Source organism: Strix uralensis, chromosome 9, assembly GCF_047716275.1.
Source record: "Strix uralensis isolate ZFMK-TIS-50842 chromosome 9, bStrUra1, whole genome shotgun sequence".
Taxonomy (NCBI): Eukaryota; Metazoa; Chordata; class Aves; order Strigiformes; family Strigidae; genus Strix; species Strix uralensis.
The window spans coordinates 1,624,860-1,644,340 of NC_133980.1; the positions used below are offsets into that span (position 1 = coordinate 1,624,860).

The 19,481-nt window shown below is 40.2% G+C and overlaps 1 protein-coding gene across 4 annotated transcripts in view; it reads left to right on the forward strand.

The window, feature by feature from the left end:
* Positions 1 to 19,481, forward strand: part of MME (membrane metalloendopeptidase) — a 59,731-nt gene that overhangs the window by 20,106 nt on the left and 20,144 nt on the right. For all 4 annotated transcript variants that reach the window (XM_074878372.1, XM_074878374.1, XM_074878375.1 and 1 more), the window contains exons 4-14: positions 1,531 to 1,692; positions 3,301 to 3,381; positions 4,131 to 4,226; positions 4,332 to 4,450; positions 5,449 to 5,514; positions 8,820 to 8,954; positions 11,326 to 11,427; positions 14,416 to 14,552; positions 14,652 to 14,745; positions 17,651 to 17,779; positions 18,699 to 18,797. In XM_074878372.1, coding sequence (XP_074734473.1) covers positions 1,531 to 1,692; positions 3,301 to 3,381; positions 4,131 to 4,226; positions 4,332 to 4,450; positions 5,449 to 5,514; positions 8,820 to 8,954; positions 11,326 to 11,427; positions 14,416 to 14,552; positions 14,652 to 14,745; positions 17,651 to 17,779; positions 18,699 to 18,797 — 1,220 coding nt within the window. The remainder of the gene's footprint in view (positions 1 to 1,530; positions 1,693 to 3,300; positions 3,382 to 4,130; positions 4,227 to 4,331; positions 4,451 to 5,448; positions 5,515 to 8,819; positions 8,955 to 11,325; positions 11,428 to 14,415; positions 14,553 to 14,651; positions 14,746 to 17,650; positions 17,780 to 18,698; positions 18,798 to 19,481) is intronic.

Here is a 19,481-nt window from a genome sequence, read left to right on the forward strand (position 1 = left end):
AACCCATTCCACTGTTTGACCACCCTTACAGTAAGAAGTTTTTTCTTAAGGTCAAAAGGATATTTTTTTTTCCTATTTCTGTATGTGCCCATTGCCTCTTGTCCAAGTTTACGGGCAGAGGGGAAATCTCTTGCCCTAACAGACTTGACAGTAGGACTAGATGCTTGGCTTTGTCAAGAATGGGTAAAAAGCAAGTGTCAAACTTAGTAAAAACATGACTGAATTTCACAATCTCTGGCTGTTGGCATGATCCTGTATCCTTTCAAATTGAAGACAGCCTGCCACTGACTTTAGAAGGAAAAGAATCAGGTGCTAGGCATTGTACCTATTTCCGCAGTGGATTTTATGCTACTGAAGCAGTCTAAAATTGAAAATGTGTGTGTTCGTGGATTTTTCCATCTTACAAGCACTAGAACATTGTAAAACCATCAGATGTTGACCTCAAATATAACACTGTTAAGCCAACTGAAGGTCCCAAGGAAAACGAGGAGAGGGGAGGAGGCAAGTCAACAATAAATACTGTAGCCTGTCTATCCATCTCTCATTTCCACCAGCATAACAGACATGGAAAATATTGAAAGTACTGGAGAAATAACTATAAATATTTGACTCACCCATTGGGAGGAATGAACAGTTGAAATCACAAGCCTCACCATTTACTAAAAATAATGTCTGAAAAATGGGAAGGATATTCAGTATCCTGGGAAATTCAGAGGTATCGCTAGCTCTTGTTTGACTCCTAGCATCTCTCCTTCCTGTGAGACTTCATGCTAGAACACTAGTGGTGAAAGCAGTCTAGGTGGAAGAGGAATACAAAAAAAGAAAAAGCACAGAAGGTTTATGAACAGTAGCTGGGAAACGGTTATCAAGGCATCAGATTTTACTAGAGAATCCCATCTCACGATCAGTCAGTGACCAGATAGTCTTTGACAAGCCACTACAGGAGGGTCAATAGGGATAGCAAGAGGCAGTATCAGTTCTAGAATTAAACGTGGAATAGGTCTAAAAAAAATCAGTGTAGATTCAGGAAAGCATTAATAGGAAAGCTTTCTTGACAAGAACTTAAACAGTACAACAAAGTCATTATTTTATTGAAAGACTGGATTCAGCTGAGCCTCTATCATACTTAATTACTTAAATTACATTACAGTGGACACTTAACCTCTGATATGTCTTGTGCTTTTAATTTCTCTTTTCACCACATTTCAATACAAAGAAGTGTAAGTCAGGAAATGAAACACCTTACATTTTATTTAAATCCAAGCAAGCACTCACAGGGAATAGGAACATTAGTGAGTTTACCTATCAGTAAACACAGGCAACAGAAAAGTGTATAAGTTATGGGCAGTAAAGAAACAGTAATTCGTTGTTCACTGACTAGTACTTTGTTTGTTCTAGAACATTCAACTAGGCTTGAGCCTATTCTAAACTAAAGGAAATATATTTATGACTTCCCTCTTCAGAGCAAACAAATACATTCATTTATTTTCTCTAAAGATTCTGTATGCCTTGATTTGTCCCATATTACAGCAGCCCGAATCCTTGAGAACATGGACACCACTGCAGAGCCTTGTAATGATTTTTACCAATATGCCTGTGGAGGATGGCTTAAGAGGAACGTCATTCCAGAAACCAGCTCCCGTTATAGTAACTTTGACATTTTAAGAGACGAACTAGAAGTTGTTTTAAAAGGTCAGTGGCGTTTATGTTTGTGGACTATATAAAGTTTCTTCTCTGGCTGACATGTTATCCTAATAAGATGCGGTTGTCTAGCAAAGCTTAAAATACTACCAGATATTTCAGTTTCTTTGTGTTCGGTTCAGGAGAAATCTACCACAAACTGTTTGCTTGGAGAGTGCTGTGGAAGGTATGCTGTTGTGTCTGACACTGGAGTGGAGCTGACCAGACCTGACCTTTCTGGTATCTGGACTCTGTGTGCTCATCTGCATATTATAACTGAAATCCATATCATTACCCTCATGCACTAACAATAGCAGCCAAGCTAGGTGAAGAAGGGAGGTCTGCCCGTGGGCCACTCAGCTGAAATGCTGGAAGTTGGTTGCTCTCTGGCAGCCCTATGTCCTGCATATCTGTATTTCATCAGCTAAATCCCAGAGCAGGCAAGCAATTTTCTAACTAGTCACATCATAAAACTTAAAAATATTCCTTTTTCCACAAAATGTAATGGTGTCAAATTGTCCTTTTTCAGGCGAAAATAACAGAGTCAAAGAAGTCAGTTTATACTCATGAAACATTCTCCAAACCACTCTCTCCAGACTCAATATGCTCTTTTTGCTTTGCATATCTCCTGGTTTTGCCAGGTTTGCAGTTTATGGATGCCACGGGCTCCTTAGGCTTCAGTTTCTGTGGAGCAAAGCAATTGTAAAGTAGTAACTGGAGCAACTGTAAAGTAGTGGCAAGAGTGGGCTGCCCCACAAGCAAAGGCAAGCCAGGAGCTGACTGTGACTCGGAGCAGGCAGGGACAGGGACCTCACAGACAAGGGGCTCAGCCACACCAGAAGAGCAGAGCAGGTCCAGCAACAGCAACCAGGTTGAGCCAACAGCCTCATGGTCACCAGACAAGTCCATAATCATGTGGCAGGGCTGCAGGCAAGGCAGGCAGGCAAGGCCAGGCTCAGCAAGGTACAAGGCCAGGTTCAGCATCCCTACAAGAGTGTGGGCAAGGACCATGGGCAAGAGGCTGGCCTGGGCTGCTGCTCCTGAGCCAACAGGCATAGGCTGCACAAGTGGAGGCACCAGATGAGCCTTCTCATGGCTCTTTCTTACCATTTAGCTGTTTTCACAGCAGTATGATCCATGGTCATACAGCTGTGCTGTACCAAAGCAGACCTTGAGCACAAACAGCTGAACTGGCTGCAGAGAAGAGATTGCCGGTTAGAATTACAGGAAAAGATGGTTACAGGCTGGTCAGTGCAGTTAGAGCCTGCTGGTACACTCAAGGCCCTGACAGCAATTCTCTTCACGCAGTAGCTTGGTCACCTAAAAACTGTCCCTGAAAAATCAGAGCATTTGTATTTTGTCAAGAGTGATCCACAGAGGATCTGCGTGACTCCTTTACACTCAACATGCCAACACAGACAGATGTAATTGCAAGCCATATAATCTCCAGAGCTTTTTCCCCTCAGCTTTTGAAAAGCAAAGCTTCCCTGGAATTTAAGATGGACATGGAGTACTTAGTGTCCACCCTCTGGTCCTCAGGATGGTATCCACTATAGTTCCTTCAGTATCTTTCAAAAAAAGATCAGGTATTAAGAACTATTTGCTGTCTGTGTGTTTCAGATGTCCTCGACACACCAAGCAGTAATGATATAACAGCAGTGCAGAAGGCAAAAACTCTGTACAGATCGTGCATAAATGAAAGTAAGTGTCTCCTGAATTTATTGCATATAGGATATATAAATATCCAAAGAATCCCATCTTCACAGTCAGATATACCTATATCCTCCTACTTTCTGTGCATAATTTTTCAGAAATTCTTTGTGAAAACTAAAATGTATCCATTCTATAGAGACAAATAAGAATGTCAATAGTAAAATTAGCATTGTATCTCCTCTTTTACTAGCTTTGATATTTTAGGTGAGATTGCACTAATCTTCAATTACTAGTTTGCTGCAGATATTTAAACTCAAATCCTTTCAGTTAAATGTGAGTTAACTTATTTTCTGGAAATTATGAGGGATGAGGTGAAAAATAACTGGCATACCAGGCTTCTAGAAAGATGGGGAGATCACTTATTTCAAGAATTTGAGCTAGATGCTGCCACTAGAATGAGGAGCAGTAAGACAGTTAGCAGTGCCTCCTAAATCACGTTTTTATAGTTTCTATAATGTTATTAGTACTTCTCAAAACTATTATTTCAAGCTATCTGCAGAGTGAAAATACAATAATTCTTCAATGTCATGATCACAAGGATTTGCATATGATGTTTGCAGTCATGACTGAAATGTTTTCAAATTAAATGTTAAAGCACAGTCATACATCAGAGCATACTCCCATTGTGGAGATGCTGAAAACTTACTTCTCAGCTTCATTATTCTGAACTCATTATAATAGTATAACATTTGTGTGTTTTAAAATGTCACGGTAACTCATTTTATTTTTTCCAAAAGCTACCATTGATAGCAGAGGTGGAAGGCCTTTAATCAGCTTATTGCCAAATGTATCTGACTGGCCTGTAGCAACAACTAACTGGGATTCTTCCTATGGTAAGATAATCTGTGTTTATTTCCTTTACAGTTAAAATTTCTAAATTATTGTACTTTTCATTGCTTACTAAACATAGAGACTGAGTATACCTTTCATTTGCTTAGGTACTGCTTGGACAGCTGAGACAGCTATTGCACAGCTGAACTCCAGATATGGAAAAAAAGTCCTTATTAACTTTTTTGTTGGCACAGATGATAAAAATTCCACAGCACATATCATTCATGTAAGTCCTCCTTGTTGATCATAAAAGCACAACAAAATAACTAGAAGCATAGACATAAATGTTAACCAGGAGAAACATTAGTGATTTGAATTCTACCAGAGTAAGTTGTAGATGAATTTGTGAATCTATGTAGTTTTCAAACTTAAATTATCAGTTTCACTATGCACTGTTGGTTCCCAAAGTTAACATCTTTGTTCTCTGCACTCATACGCTGTTACTCTCAGTGAGATGAGAATAACAGAGACATACAGACACAATTTATGTGTACACCGGACAGAAGACAGACATGACCTACTTATATATGTATGCAAGCAAATAAGTAAACATGATTCCTTACCATGTACTCAGGCAGAAAGCTCTGTCACCGAAAACCTGGGCTGCGCTCCCAATGGCAGGAAGCCCACAAAGGGGGTTGTGTTTTCACAAGGTGCCGAAGTGCTAACGGGACCTGCAGGCACTGGCACAGATACGGAAGGGGCCAAGGACATTTGAATAAGGAGTTATGTCCAGAGTGCCCTGCCTGCAAACATAAGATGATCTCTGAAAATGGAAAATCCAGAGGAAGACAGTATTACATAGGGTGAATCTGCACCAGTGACTCCTGAGACACAGCAGTTGGGAGAGCAAAGGTCTAATCTCTCTTGTCAATGGGTAGATAGACCTCTGACTGCTTCGTGTGTGTGAATTTCAAAGATGCAGTAACTGCCTTGCTTGTCTGTGGACTGTTTTGTCTTCTGTGCATCCACTGTTTTCACACTGGTTATGCATAGCATGTGTCATTCAGCAACAGAAAAAAAAAAGACCTAAAAGAAAGGCAAAAAGTATAAGGAGAGTGAAAAGAATTAATGGAGGGCAAGAGGATGAGAGAGAAACTCCCCTTTGGCCAGAAGAGAATTTGCCAAGAGTGAAGCATCAGCGACCTGTAATTGACAAAAGAATAGTACAGTGCTATGCCATTTTGTCCTTAAGCACTTTTTAATTTTTATTTGAATTTACAGATTGATCAGCCTGGGCTTGGCCTGCCTTCTCGTGACTACTATGAATGCACTGGTGCATACAAAGAGGTAAGGTGAAGCTGACAGATCACTGGCTACATTTTAGAAGTTTTAGCCTGTATTTTCAAGGCAGACGTATCCTCAAGACTGAGGATAGGCAAAGAGCAGGAACAGTCCTTCCCCAAAGAGATTCCAGTACAGCCCCTGGGAAACAGCACTGGGAGAACTGGGGAAACTGGAATAGAAAGGTAATAGTGATGAGCATTTAGACAGGGTTGATCTGCAGGTGAGAATAGTATGTGTGACAGACTGGAGAAAGAATTTCTAACATGGGTGAGTGTGCAAGAAGGCAGGAGAGCCAAAAGGGAAATGAAGAGGATCAGAGAAACAAGATCAAGGGCAAGTAGAAATAAGGGAAGAACGGGAGGGAGTGTAACAAGTGTGCTGAAGATGAGGTGTTACAATATTACGCCATAGATGTTACCGACTCAGTTTGATGCCCCTGGCAGCATTAGGAGCCGAGGGGGTTTTGTCTAGGCTCCCTGCCACTACGTACCAATTGTCTCTGCACTGGCTGGGAAGAAGGCACATTCCTCTGGCATCGCTACACCCCGGGCATCCCAACCTGCCTCCCTTCTAGTCCATTCCTCTTGGAATCACTGAGCATACAGGTAGAAGAAAAGTAGTAGCATTTCCACACAATTTCTGTATGATTATGCAAGTCAGAAGAGGAACAGCTACTTGCCTTTTTAGGACCTCTTGGAAGGAAATAACCATGAAACAATCTAGCTTTGTTACACAGCTTCTGCCAGGCTTCACAGCTGAATCAAGAGGTACCTCACAACTGTCAAAGTTGTATTAAGACAGAATATGAATGCTTATGGATCGCCTGTTCTGTCACTACAAAAAGGATGCCATTTCTGAACTATGATTGACTGGCATCAATTGGCAAGTGCTGCAGGTGTCAGCGGAGTCCAGGTGGACTAGTCATATCACCAGTAGGCTTAGAAAGAAAGAAAGAACCATTAAGAACCAAAGACAGTTTTCTGCATGAAAGATCTGAGATCACAGTCTCCTAAGTCAATGGCTGAATGAAACTGCAGCAGCTAAAGTATGTTGATACCACAGAAATTGCTTCATGTATTCTCATGTAGTCTTTAATTCAGGTTTAGTTGTTATTCATACACATGTGCATTAACCTGTTAGCACTGACTCTGTGTATCCCTCATTGCTAATCTTGGGTGTGCTTTAGGTACTTGAGAGCTGAAGTGTATGTATTTGCTGAAGTGATGTAGCTGAAACTGCTACCACAGTAACCTTTAATTAGCCAGTTTTCTTCGGCGTAACTAAATGCAGAAGCGATGAGAAAGCATGCAAAACATTTGGGGTTTTTAGGTATTTTGCTGACATGCTAACAGTTAATACTCTAATACTGATTATATTTAATTACAGATCATATGCTAGTAAAGACAATCATTACCATATTAACTGTTCAGTTATGTTATTATCACATGTGTTACGGCCTCTAGGAGCTGGCTGATGTATCACAATTTGCTCCCTTCCTTGTTAGTACACCAACTGCAGCACTGAAAGACAATTCCTGGTCTAGTCTCTGACCTACCTGAAAGTATCATACTACTTTCCACTGCTGGAATGTAGAGAAGAGAGTATTTTTAAATAAAGAGAGATTTCTCACTGAAAGGCAGACTCATAATATTCTTACAAGCATGAACACTTCAAGTGAGAGGTGTTCCTCCTTTCAGTCCCTGCTCTCTGACAGCAGCCTCTTCTTGGCTCTGTTTCCTGCTGTGTCATTCCACTCTTGGAGCTGTACGTAGCAAACAAGGTACCTGCCTCCTGCACTTTAGCCTCTGCCTTTATCAGGACTTCCCACCACAAAGCTACAAGTGGAATCTGTGAACGAGATATTTTAAAAATCTTTTTGTCTTGTAAAATATATGACTCCTCTGCTCATACAGGAGTTATTCTGACATTTAGGTTCCCACTAAAATATCTGAGAGTATTTATACAGTCCATCTGAAATTAGCTGACAGTTCTTTGCTACCTGACCATACAATGATCTGCACTTTAGGCCAAAAATAAAGTCCATTGATTGGTACCTGAAGATCTCTGTTGACTTCCTGGTGTGGAGTAATATCTGTACTGAATTTTTATAAATTGTATTTGGATATTTTACATATACAGGCTTGGTATGCACTCTCTTTTGTGACTTCTTGTAGCTAGCAGTGGTTTCATGGGCTTTTCTCTTCCTGGTAAAATGATCTATCTTGATTAAAAATAACACTGAGAGCTCAGTGCTTCAAGATGCTGTGAGCCACCTGCCTTTTTGCAGTCGGGTGTGGGTCCTTTTGATGAGGTGCTGGGAGCTTTCCAGCACAGCCAGGCTGTTCCAGTACAGCCCTGCTGTCAGGTGGGGCAGGCTGGCCAGGGAGGGACTTACACAATGGCTGGAGAAAGGGAGCTAAAGGGGTGCGTCCTGATGCCTTAGGAGCTGAACATACCAAAATACTTCTATTGATAACACGGATGACATGCACGTCTTATTAATCCTAGGTTTTATCACTGTTTTAGTAGATCATGCTATTTTGCATAAAACAGATTTATTATTAGATAGCTAATCTAATATTAATGTATTTTATTTGCATTTAAAAAGCATATTGAAAACAGCATTTCTGTTGACAGAAAAATGAGTGTGGCTTAAAGAGGAATTAGAATAATACTAAGTCCCATAAAATACAATGAGATCTGTAGATATTTGACAGTGTAACATTTAAGAGAATATACTTCCATATTTCCATTCTTATCCTTGGTGAATTCTGATATGTTAAATTTTATACTATGTTGTCTATAGTGTGTCTAGATATACTAAATTTAGGTACAGCACCATGATTTCTAAATGTTCCAATGTTCTACACTGCTTCTGGGAGTAATTTTCCCACAATGCTAATTCAACACAGTCCATCAGCATTTCTCTCAGTTTTATGTTTCTGGGAACACTGCTCTTTGGAAGCGGTATTTTTGGAAGTTGTAATTAAAGTGAGCTAGAAAAAACATGGGTGATGGTTTAAATATGGACGTACAAATGTCTCATTTTAAATAATGAAAACACAGTGCAGTAGTTGAGACTGTTTAGCTTTGAACAAATTATGCAGCAATTTTCCATGAGGGAATTTTCAAAGTTAATTTCTATTTGTGATCTAACAGTACCTCAGAATAAATGACTATTAAACTATTTAAGAAAGGGATGAAGAACTGTGTAGTTCGTAAAAATGAGGATGAAATCTTAAAGATAATCAAGGTATGCTGTACTTTGAAGAGTTTTGTCTTTAAAATGTTTGTATTTTTTCCTGCAGGCGTGTTCTGCCTATGTTGATTTCATGATTTCTGTAGCTAAACTAATCCTACAAGAAAGAAACATTTCTTTCAATGAGAGCAGTATTTCTGAACAAATGAAAAGAGTTATGGACCTGGAGAAAGAGATTGCCAACGTAAGAAAAACATTTTTAAAGTATCCTTTATATAACTGACTTTTTTGGTAATACCTAAGAAAGCTAACTGTAAGCTGAGTTGTTAAATTACTTGCTAATGTTATTTTACAGGACCAAAAGCTGACCAAAAATGTGTGGGGCCTGGAACACCTAAGAGGAACACATAATAAGACAGACACACCTTCTAACGAGCAAGGGAAAATATTTGAGTTAGCTGTTTTCCAAATAGCAAAATGTTTTATCCTAATCTGTTCACAGAAGCCCTTCAGGAGAAGAAAGGGAGAGCAAGAGAGAAGCAGACTTGGTTTCTGTTTAGTCTGGTTTAGGAAGTGGGTTTTGGGAGATGCTTTCAGGCCTCCTCTCCCTTTGTCCTGTTCCCCATGGGCTGTTAGGTTATCAGAGCAGTAGATTCCCAACCCTCGGCCTGCCACGCTACACAGAGTAATGTTTGTCCTGCACAAGCTGCTCCGCAGTGCTCATTGTTCCAAGTGCATTTTTAATCACTGTTCTTCATTAAGTATGGCTTGGAGAAATAGCTAGAATTTGAACTTGCATGGAGAAAACAAATGGAAATTCAAGCATTCACGAGCCAAAACATGGCTTATGATTATTAAACATTTCAGAAGGACCTGAAGCTGAGGATGACCGTAAAACAAGCTAAATACAAATTTTCTAGCTTCAGCTGTTTCTCAAGTTACACTGATAATAAGGGCATGTGTTTGGCAGAGGAAGACCTTTCCCCCCCGATTTGTATAAACTAAAACCATCTGATTTTGATTTTCTTCACATTTTCCTGAGAAACACACCTCTGGGCTTAGATCAGAGACGGAAAATTATTACAAGAAAAGGAATTCATTGGAGAAAGATTTAAAGGGAGGTACAAAAAGAAACCACAACTGAAACGTCTCTACAGCAGTTACTGCTGGTAGAGAGCACAGCTGGTGGTGGGTAAGCTGCTATTGCCGTGGGTTTTGACCTCTTGCATCAAAACCAGCACCAGCTTGAATGTTACTGGAAGAGAGCTGGCATTGTGCTCTTGGGAATTTGTTAAAGAAAACACAGAAGAAAATACTGAATGCGCAATAGATTAGGAAAGTGGAAGCGGAAATCTTTTTTAAAAAAGGATAGAGAGATAAAATCAGACTTGCATGACTGATTTTGCAAAACAGTTTAAATGGGTAAAAACTACTCTTCTCACTCCTGAACGAGTCATTTAAGAGTACACTAGGCAGTAGTGATGTAGGTTCTCCCATGAATTACTCTCACGGATCACAAGATCACTCTTTTCCCATAGTCATTTGTGTACCTGCATTTTCTCTCTTTGCCACCAAAAAAAGTGGAAGTTAAAAGGGGGGAGGAGTATGAGGGGAGCAAGCACTGATCCTGTCACAAGGTACTTCTGCATGAGAACAAAGGTATGAAAGAGGTCACAAGAATGCACTTCAGAAACTTGCAGAAGCATCCCAGCAAGGGACACACTGGTGTTTGAGGAAAAGAGCAGAAAGATATCCAGGACAATATTCAGAGACCAAGGGAGCAGTTCCCATGAGGTGCTGGTTTTGTCTCCTCTCAGTCTGCATTGTCCCCATGCCATTCCAGAGACCTCCCTGCTGACATTTGCTGTCTAGAGACGCCGGTGATTAACTTGCGTCATAAAGCACCACCACAGACACAGGTCTCTGGCAGTCAGGCAGTTTTATTGTCTGTAAGAAATGGCCCTAATACAGTCGTGCCATTCAGGTGTTAATGTATGCACATTTTTAACACCCTGGTGCAAAACCACATTGCCTAGCCTAATACAAAGCTTATTTGAGTTATGAGTTATGACTCCCTTTCTATACAGCAGTTCCAGAAAGAACCGTTTGTTGCCAGACAGACAGCACGTGCATCCTGATCAGGACGCTCACACTGCATTCCCACCATAGCACATCGCCCTATACTCAATAAATACATCTCCTTTATTCCCTTCTCCCAGGATTTTGCTTCTTGCATCATCTCACGAATATCATGAGCACATTCGTGTGTTGAGTGTATCTATTGGTAGCAACATCTGCTTAGTGCTTTGAGTGGTATGGGTCTGTGTTCCAACCAGCGTTCCTGCACAGCCTGAGCTGCGGATGCTCTAACACCAAACAAGTCCAAAAAGTAAAGCTCCATTTTACCCTCAGAAATTCAGCTCATTCAATCTGTCCTTTTATATGTTTTTTATCTATAAAACGCTGTCCATATTTACATGTAAGTACTTTACAGTTAATGCAAACTTATATTTTAAGCCAGAAGTACTAATTTTCTTTCTTTTTACTTCCACTTGTCAAATTCCTGTGAACTGACTCAATGTAGTTAATAATTTTCTCATTATTAACTTTGGTAGGCAACAACAAAATCTGAAGACAGAAATGATCCACTTTTGCTGTACAATAAAATGACCTTGGCACAACTCCAAAACAACTTCTCACTGGAAATCGATCATAAGGTGAGTGATCAATAATCTGGTATTTTAACCTCTAATTTATGACTGATGAGATTAAACAATGAAGCCTGACTTTTTTCTTTTAAAGACATTTCTTTCTTGAGCTTAGACATATTTGAAATTGAACAGGATACCTGAGGTACACACTATATTACCTAAACATCTGATGACATTAAACTATGTGTAGAAGACTGTGCTTTGGTACCCACTGCTTCTCCTAACTTGAAGGCAGATCTCGCCCTCTGCTTCAACATAAAGAGGTGGAAAAGGACAAGGGAAAAAAAATCACGTCTTGGACTTCCCTCATCAGGATGGTAAATCTTGCAAAACTTGCACATACACAACCCTTGCTGCAAACCAGGAGAGTATCCTTTGCAGAGTACAAATAAGTTTCCTTCCTAACTACCTAATTGCTAATTACCACAGCAGCTCCAGAGAGCCCAGGACAAAAGTTAAGCCTGTAGCCACCAATTGATTCAAATACATTGTAGCATGACTATTCAGGCCCTCTCCGTTTATCCAGAGCTGCAGATTCAGAAAAAAAAGTCATTTTCCCAGCACACCCTCAGTAAGATGGGCTCCCAAAGCAAGCAGAAAGGAGCCCAGGCAGTCATGGCTACGAATCAGGAAAATTCTCCCCATTCCTCCCACTGTAGCTCCCCCAGGATGTTTCAGCTCTGCCTTTTCCCTCACCCTGAGCCACGTGCCATTTGTGCAGCATGACCTTTAATTCAGGGCACCACAAAGTCCTGCTACAGAATAGCCAAAGATTTGGTAACATCGGTGTGCCTCCTCAGTAACATCAGCTCTTACTAGACATGGATGGTTTTTATCATAAATGACTCCCACCTCAGTACCTTGCCCCACAGGCAGGCAGGTTAGCACTGCGAGTGCACTCACTGGCAGGAGTGTATTATTGAGTCTTTTGAGGCCAGCAAGGTACTCTGAAATCTTATTATTCTTACCACAGTTTCACAATCACTGCTATTTTTATTGACTTTAAGTTCTTCAACTTTAAATTCTATGACAGTTCACTTCTGCCTAGCTTAATTTGTTTCATAATTTCCCTTCTCCCGCAGGTCTTAGTTGAACAGCTACCATTACAGTCGTAATGTCAGAAACTAGCTTCTCTTGTCACAGAATGGTATTGCCCTGGTTATTTTTAGTTCCTGGGGAGTGCTGCAGATCAGCAATAATCATCTGCTCTAAATTTATCCAAAAATGCTCAAAAGACACATGATGGGAGTTGGTAGCGTTGTAATGGTCTAAGGATAGAACAGCAATTATTCCTCAGATTAGCTTGAAGTTTGCTGCTTCTCTTTCAAACCTGAAGTGATTCTATTCCTGAAAGCTTATCTGCTTTCCTCAGCCACATTAATTTGTCTGATGAAAGACATTACCTCTTCCAGTAAAACTTTCCTCTCAAAAGATACAGACTGGGAAAAATCACCAATACTTTTCAAAGCAATAGATGTAACAAAAATTTTAAAAATCAATGAAAAAAAAAAGTACAAAGATTATTTGCTTTTCTTAAATGTAACGCCTTCATTTTCATTACTAAACTGTACCTACCCAGTGTGGTAAAAGCACTGAATGGCTCTAAGAGTTTTAATGATCATTTTCATCTTCTGCTCTGAATCATTTTCTCAGTCAAGCGGTGATCCACAGCAGCCATGGATTAGGAAACTTGGGCCAACGTGGAGAATTTGAAGCAGTGTATGTAGAGTTAGCTGTAACATCAGTGTCATTTACTAAAGAAGTGAATGGAGAAATTGGAGGAATATGTAACACTGTACAGTCTACAGTGTTCTGAGCTGAAGGAGCGCTCTCAGCTAGTATCGTACAGAGGAGGACAAGTAACACACTTCATGCTTGTGAAAATACTTCACCTGACAAGAGCTGCAGGTGTGAACTTGCTGGCTAGGGGAATGCGGGGCTTACAACCTCCCATTAGTACTACTCTGTTGCTCCGGGTTCTGAGATGGCGGAACAGTGACGCAGCTGCATGTGGCCCGGCCGCTTCGCCAGACCCTGCGGCCGAGCGGTGGCCGAGGCTGCGGCTCTGCTTGCAGTAGGCCAGAGCAGACTCGGTGTCTCCCGTCAGTCCTTTCCCCATCTGCTGTCTGAGGCACGCGATATTTCTAACCAAAGACTTATCAAAGGGAAACTCTTACCAGCAAACTAGTAAGAGTTTCCAGTTCAGAGTGCCCACTCACTAAAATTAATGCTCTCTTCAGGCTAGACAGACACTACAGAATGAAAACTTAACAGAAAATACGTTCATAGGTACTGGGTCATGCAAGTTATATGGGCCCCTCATGAAAGAAAATGGGAATTTAGGACTAGAGAGACAGAAAACGAACAAGAACTCTAACCTTTGTCTGAGACTTGTCTGTCACAGCACGCTGCAGACTGGCCTGCTGTCAAATCGGCTGCTTCTCCAGTATCTGGTACTGTGGCATGCAGAGGAAAATTCATTATAGATAGTGGATTTAGTGTCTCTGTTTTAAAGCCTATTAAAATAAATCCTTTTATGGACTTCAGTGTACTTCAGAACAAGTCCTTACTTATGCTTCAGCATGGATTGCCAAGTATACCATAAATCTTATCACCCCATAGGTACAGAGACATGCTGTACTGAAAATCAGGTTTTTAGCCAAATACAGCAAAAAGGCAACTGAAATTTTACTTAATATACTGTTTCTGCTTTTCCAGGCTAAAAGGAAGAGGTCATAACACTTTAAATTGTGTTAGTCTGAAATCAAAACAATGTCTCGACCTTTTCTGCTAAATACCACCCTATTCTAATAGGATTTTAGAGCACAGAGGATATAAATTATCTCAGATATGACTCCACTTACGAGTAGTGCAGCTATTAGGAAAACTAAAGGCAGAGCATTTGTGTTATGCAAACATACTTAAACTGGAAAAAACAGCTAAATACTGTTCCTTTATGATTTAACCATATAATAATGCATATTGATTTTCCAGGTATTCAACTGGTCAAAATTCATCAATGATATAATGTCAACTGTACAAATTAATGTTGAGAACACCGAACATGTCATTGTTTATGATCCAGAATACCTTATCAGGCTGAAGTCTATTCTTAATAAATACACTCCCAGGTAGGTATGTTAGGTATTTTTGTAATTTGCATTTTATTTCCAATAAACGTAAAAAGCCTAAAAACGTTACCAGCTTATTATTGTTTTTTTGTTAAACAGAGACCTTCAGAATTACATGACCTGGCGATTTGTAATGGATCTTGTCAACAGCCTAAGCCGTAACTACAAGGACACAAGAAATGCTTTTCGTAAGGTGCAGAAATTAATCCCTTTTTAAGTTGTAAAGATGATTTATATGAATTTTTTAATGTACTCGTAGTATATAAAAATTTAATGTATTTTGAATTTTGCCCAGAAAAGCTAGATGTGTTTGCTGAAGCTTCTGGAGTGTACACATAATTTATGTGATATATGCTTGATAGCTGGAGTGGATTTGACAAGCACTGTTCTGATACTTGGTCTCCGTGGTTTTCTGAACCTAAATTAATCCCCATTTTGATAACAGAACAGTCCCATTTATTTGCAAATGATTACTCTACAGTTCTATTTGATTTGGTACAAGCTCTTCAGCATCCACAGTAATACATTCAAAGTCAAACATTATGGGACCGATCTTGATTTTGAAACATTTGATCCTGTAGATATTTTAGTGCTTTTAAGGAAATGCTGAGCAATTTCACAAACAGCTTGGAGAAGTCCTTTGTATTTCCACAGTAGAACTTCATACTTTTAAAGTTTGCTCAGCTCCATTAAAAAAGGTTAATGCCATTTTGTTATATCTGTTAGTGACTTAAGAAATACTTTAACACACATATGGAGGTTTTTAAGGAGATTGTGTTTGGTCAGTTTTATCTATCTGAACAGGGCAGTGTTATTTGTTGATTATTTGGCTTTTTCTCCTAGTCTTTAAAGTTTGAAACTATTGTAATATAAAGCTTCATATTTGCTTAGTCTGCATCATCAGGGAATACTACGTTTTGCACTCTATAAACTAAAGTCATCCCCCACGACATCTTAGGACTTCACTGAAGAATTTTCATTTAGAAAAATGTCAAAGTTTGAAAGAACAACAGAAAAAGATTTTACCATAGTCTATGTATAAAAACATACAATTGTCTACTAATTAATAACACATGATACAGTATAGCTGGAGCTTCTCACACTAAATGCAGTGGAAATAAATTAGCATTTGTCTTGTTAAGTTTGCTTTCAGACATAAATGTGAGGACAGTTATGGCATTCCACAAATCTCCCATACCATTTTTTTTTCTGGGTTGTGTGGCTAATTGGTCACTTATTCATTCAAAACTTTGCTTTAAATACAGATTGCTCAAAATGTGCTACAGAAAGTGCCAGAGTCCTAGCAGAAAGATCACTGGATCTGCAACCGCTTCCTTAAGGAATCAGCAAACAGATCTCAGCAGATGACTAGACTGCATGTGCAGACAGGCCTATACGTGTTCCTGAGGGGCTGTGCTGCCGCTCTAGATCACTCATGTTTGGTTCTCCATCTCAAGGTCAAATTGTCAGTTTTCCCTGTAACATTTCTTCAAAATTGTGCCCTTCCACCAGATCAACTGTCAGGAAGCCCAGGTGTGGGGGTGCACAGCTACTGCAACTGTATCCTCAGGATACAATTACTCCCACCAAAAAAATGCATCAGTATCTTTCTTCCAAGATTTCTTTAAACAGAAAAAAACTGTGTTCCCTATGACGTTGTAGTTGAGAATTTATGCCCCATGAGATCAGGTGTAATTTCAGATACAACAGCACTGTATGTGTACGAATCCACAGTAATGCATTTTAATTGCATGTTATTTTTACTAATAAGCAGGTAAGTTTCTGTTGCTATAGAAAGCACCACTTTGGTTTTCTTGTGCACCTCTAGTGACACTAGGCTTACTTAAAAAGAGAAGGGCAATCCTGGCCTGATGCAGGTCCCCCATGGGCTCAAGTAGCCTCTACCCAAGGGGACAATGATTGGCTAGGGTAGGCTTGAACAGCACAAAGGGATCTAACAGAATCTTCATTGCATAGTCATTCTAAGTTAGTTATTATTTTAATTAAGTTCAGTACTGCTAATGTTCATTACTAGTTTTGCTTTAAGTTCTGGGGAAGAGGGGTTGTATTTACTTTTCCTATATAAGCTTTTGCCATGTAAGCAGATGACTACTGATGCCACCTGTTTGTGTGCAGAGAGGATCTAGGGGAGAAACAGATGAAGGACGGGCAGATTTTCTAGTCTATTCAGTTATTTGTCAGTAATGAGTCACAGAAAGCTCCAGAATCACTCTTCAGGCTCTTCAGGGAGACCTGCAGTAGACCCCTCTGTGCTGTGCTGTACTGGTAACATTTTCAAAACACCATTCCTGTGTCCCTAATGCTTTAGGGTGAAAAGAAACATCTTCCTAGTAATGCAGTTCAAGGTGTAGCAGTTACAGAGCTTTTAACACCAAAAGTCATGGATCTGTACCTCTGAAGAGATGTGTAACTGCTTCATTATGGAATATAAACTTCATTATAGAGTGTGATTTCAGAGAGTTGCCCTGTGGTGACACTGTCTGCTGTATTCCTTGTGTTCAGGCGTCACACCATTATATTATCCACTCAGCTTTATCACATATTTATGCATTACCATGACAAAATCCTTGCATACCTTGTAGCAACATCACACAGAGTAGGTGAGCTTCCAGTTTGCGAGCTCCCAGAGGTGGGAGGCTCTGACAGAAGCTGCTGGTTGGGTAGAAAACACAATCTTACCACTGCAGAAATTAACTTGCTGCATAATCACCATGGCCCTGTCAGAGCTGGAACTGCAATACAGATCCCTGTTAACAGCGAAAGCTTTGTGTCAGGGTAGTCCTCTTTAACCTCTCCCATCCTTAGCTTTTAGAGTAGTTTAGAGTTTCTCTCTACCTTTCATGTTTTGCAAGGATAAAGAATATTGCTAATGATTCTTGTATTTCCTCAGCCTGTGACAGCTGTTCCCATTACAGAGCGAGTCCACCTAACTGCCCTAAACACAGATGTGAATTAAATGCAGGTATTTCAGGGCGACTGGGCTCCTCTGAAACACACATCTGCCAGGCACTCGCCATTCTCCTTCACTTTACTCGGGCCCTGGTGTCACTGTTTTACCTAATGTTTATGTTTCGCAGGCACTTTACGGCACAACATCAGAAACTGCTGTTTGGCGTCGCTGCGCAAACTATGTCAATGGCAACATGGAGAATGCGGTGGGACGGCTGTATGTAGAGGAAGCGTTTGCTGGAGACAGTAAACACGTGGTAAAGCTTTTAGCAAACTCAGCCCGTGTGCCATCTAAGCGTCACTTAACTGTCACTTACCACGCAGTTCTTTACACAGCTTTGATTACACTTTTTATTAACCTTTTCTATATAGCAGGTCACTGTCTAAAAACCCTGATGTTTTAGGGTACGCTGAGGAGCAACAAGCACATAGGTGCTAGGAGAGTCATTCCTTTGCACCTAAGTCCGTGGGCATTACTGGCCTTGCTCCGGCCTGCCTTCCAGCAGGTGACCAGTGGGAAATAACGTCTGAAACACAAAGATGACATGTGGGCACCTGGAGGGAGAGAGTCGCCTGCCTGCTCTACCCCTTCCGTGAGCCAGCCTCCAGCCTCTCACCACTGATATGTCGCGACGGACCATGCGAGCCAGCACACACACCCAAGGAGCAGCACTTACCGACAGGAACCGTCGCTGCTGGTTCTTCCAGACTGACACTAGTTCACATCCTGCCAATGTGGGGCGCAGGGACAATCGTCTGTTGCTGTTTGTCTTCAGTCACACACAAAATTGCTGAAAATTAACGCGAAATTAAGCCTTAGTTAACGCCTATCACTCCTACTGTAATCCAGGCTTAAGATACACCATTTTTTTTGTGGTTGACATATACACCATAATTTGATCAGATGCACAACATCCAACGGATGGTCATCTGTCAGATTTTTTGTAACCTGAATAACTTAATTACATTGCCCCATGACTCATGGCCATTCCCTTTCCTCCCACAGACAGGCTAAATGTTCGACTTAACTTGAGCTCCAGGTTTTGAGTGTGGCGCATAAACAGCATACACTCAAGCAGCTGGTGCAGGGGAACCAAGTCTGTAATAAACAAACTATGAGTGTGGAAAAATGGATCATTTTATGTGGATTTTTAACATTCTGATGTTTTTTCCAAGGTTGAGGAAATGATTGCAGATATACGTGATGTTTTTATAAAAACTTTAGATGAACTCACCTGGATGGATGCAGAAACCAAAAAGAAAGCAGAACAAAAAGTAAGTTAAATCTTGTGTTGTATATTTCTATAAAAATCAGTATGTCAATTGTTTTTCCTGAAAAAAAAAAAAAAGCAGTAACATCTATCACTATTTTATATATACAAAACAACATATATCTGTGTTCATATCAGCACAGCAGCTTACAGACTTCCTGTAGGAGATCCAGGTTACATGGGAAGGGGCCTCTGTGGGGATAAGCACACAAAATAGGAAGAATATATGCACAAGGTTAAGACCTTCCAGGCAAATTGGTGATTAAGGGGCTAGATAATGAATATCTACAAGGAAGTAATACTGAAAATGAGAAGGAATGATTTGTGGTGCTTTGACCACCTCTTAGGAGAATAGGACAAGAGCCACAGGCTGGACAGCATCAGTGAGTTCTCTTTTCCGGGAAGACGTAGCTTCAGACAGTCCATGTAATTCTGGAGTAACAGAAATCAACTGTAGAGAGCCCTGAACGGGGAGTGAAGCAACTGAAAGAACTATTTATTACATCTCTATTTTATTAAATGGTAGAAATAATAAAAAATCTTCAATTTTGTATTTTTGATGGTAATTTTAAAATAAAATTTAATATTAGAAAAGCTTGGAAAATATCATGGGTTTATTAATTATAAAGTAGGACCTAGATTTCCCTCCAGAATCTTGGTTAGAAAAAAACATTTAAAATAACTATCC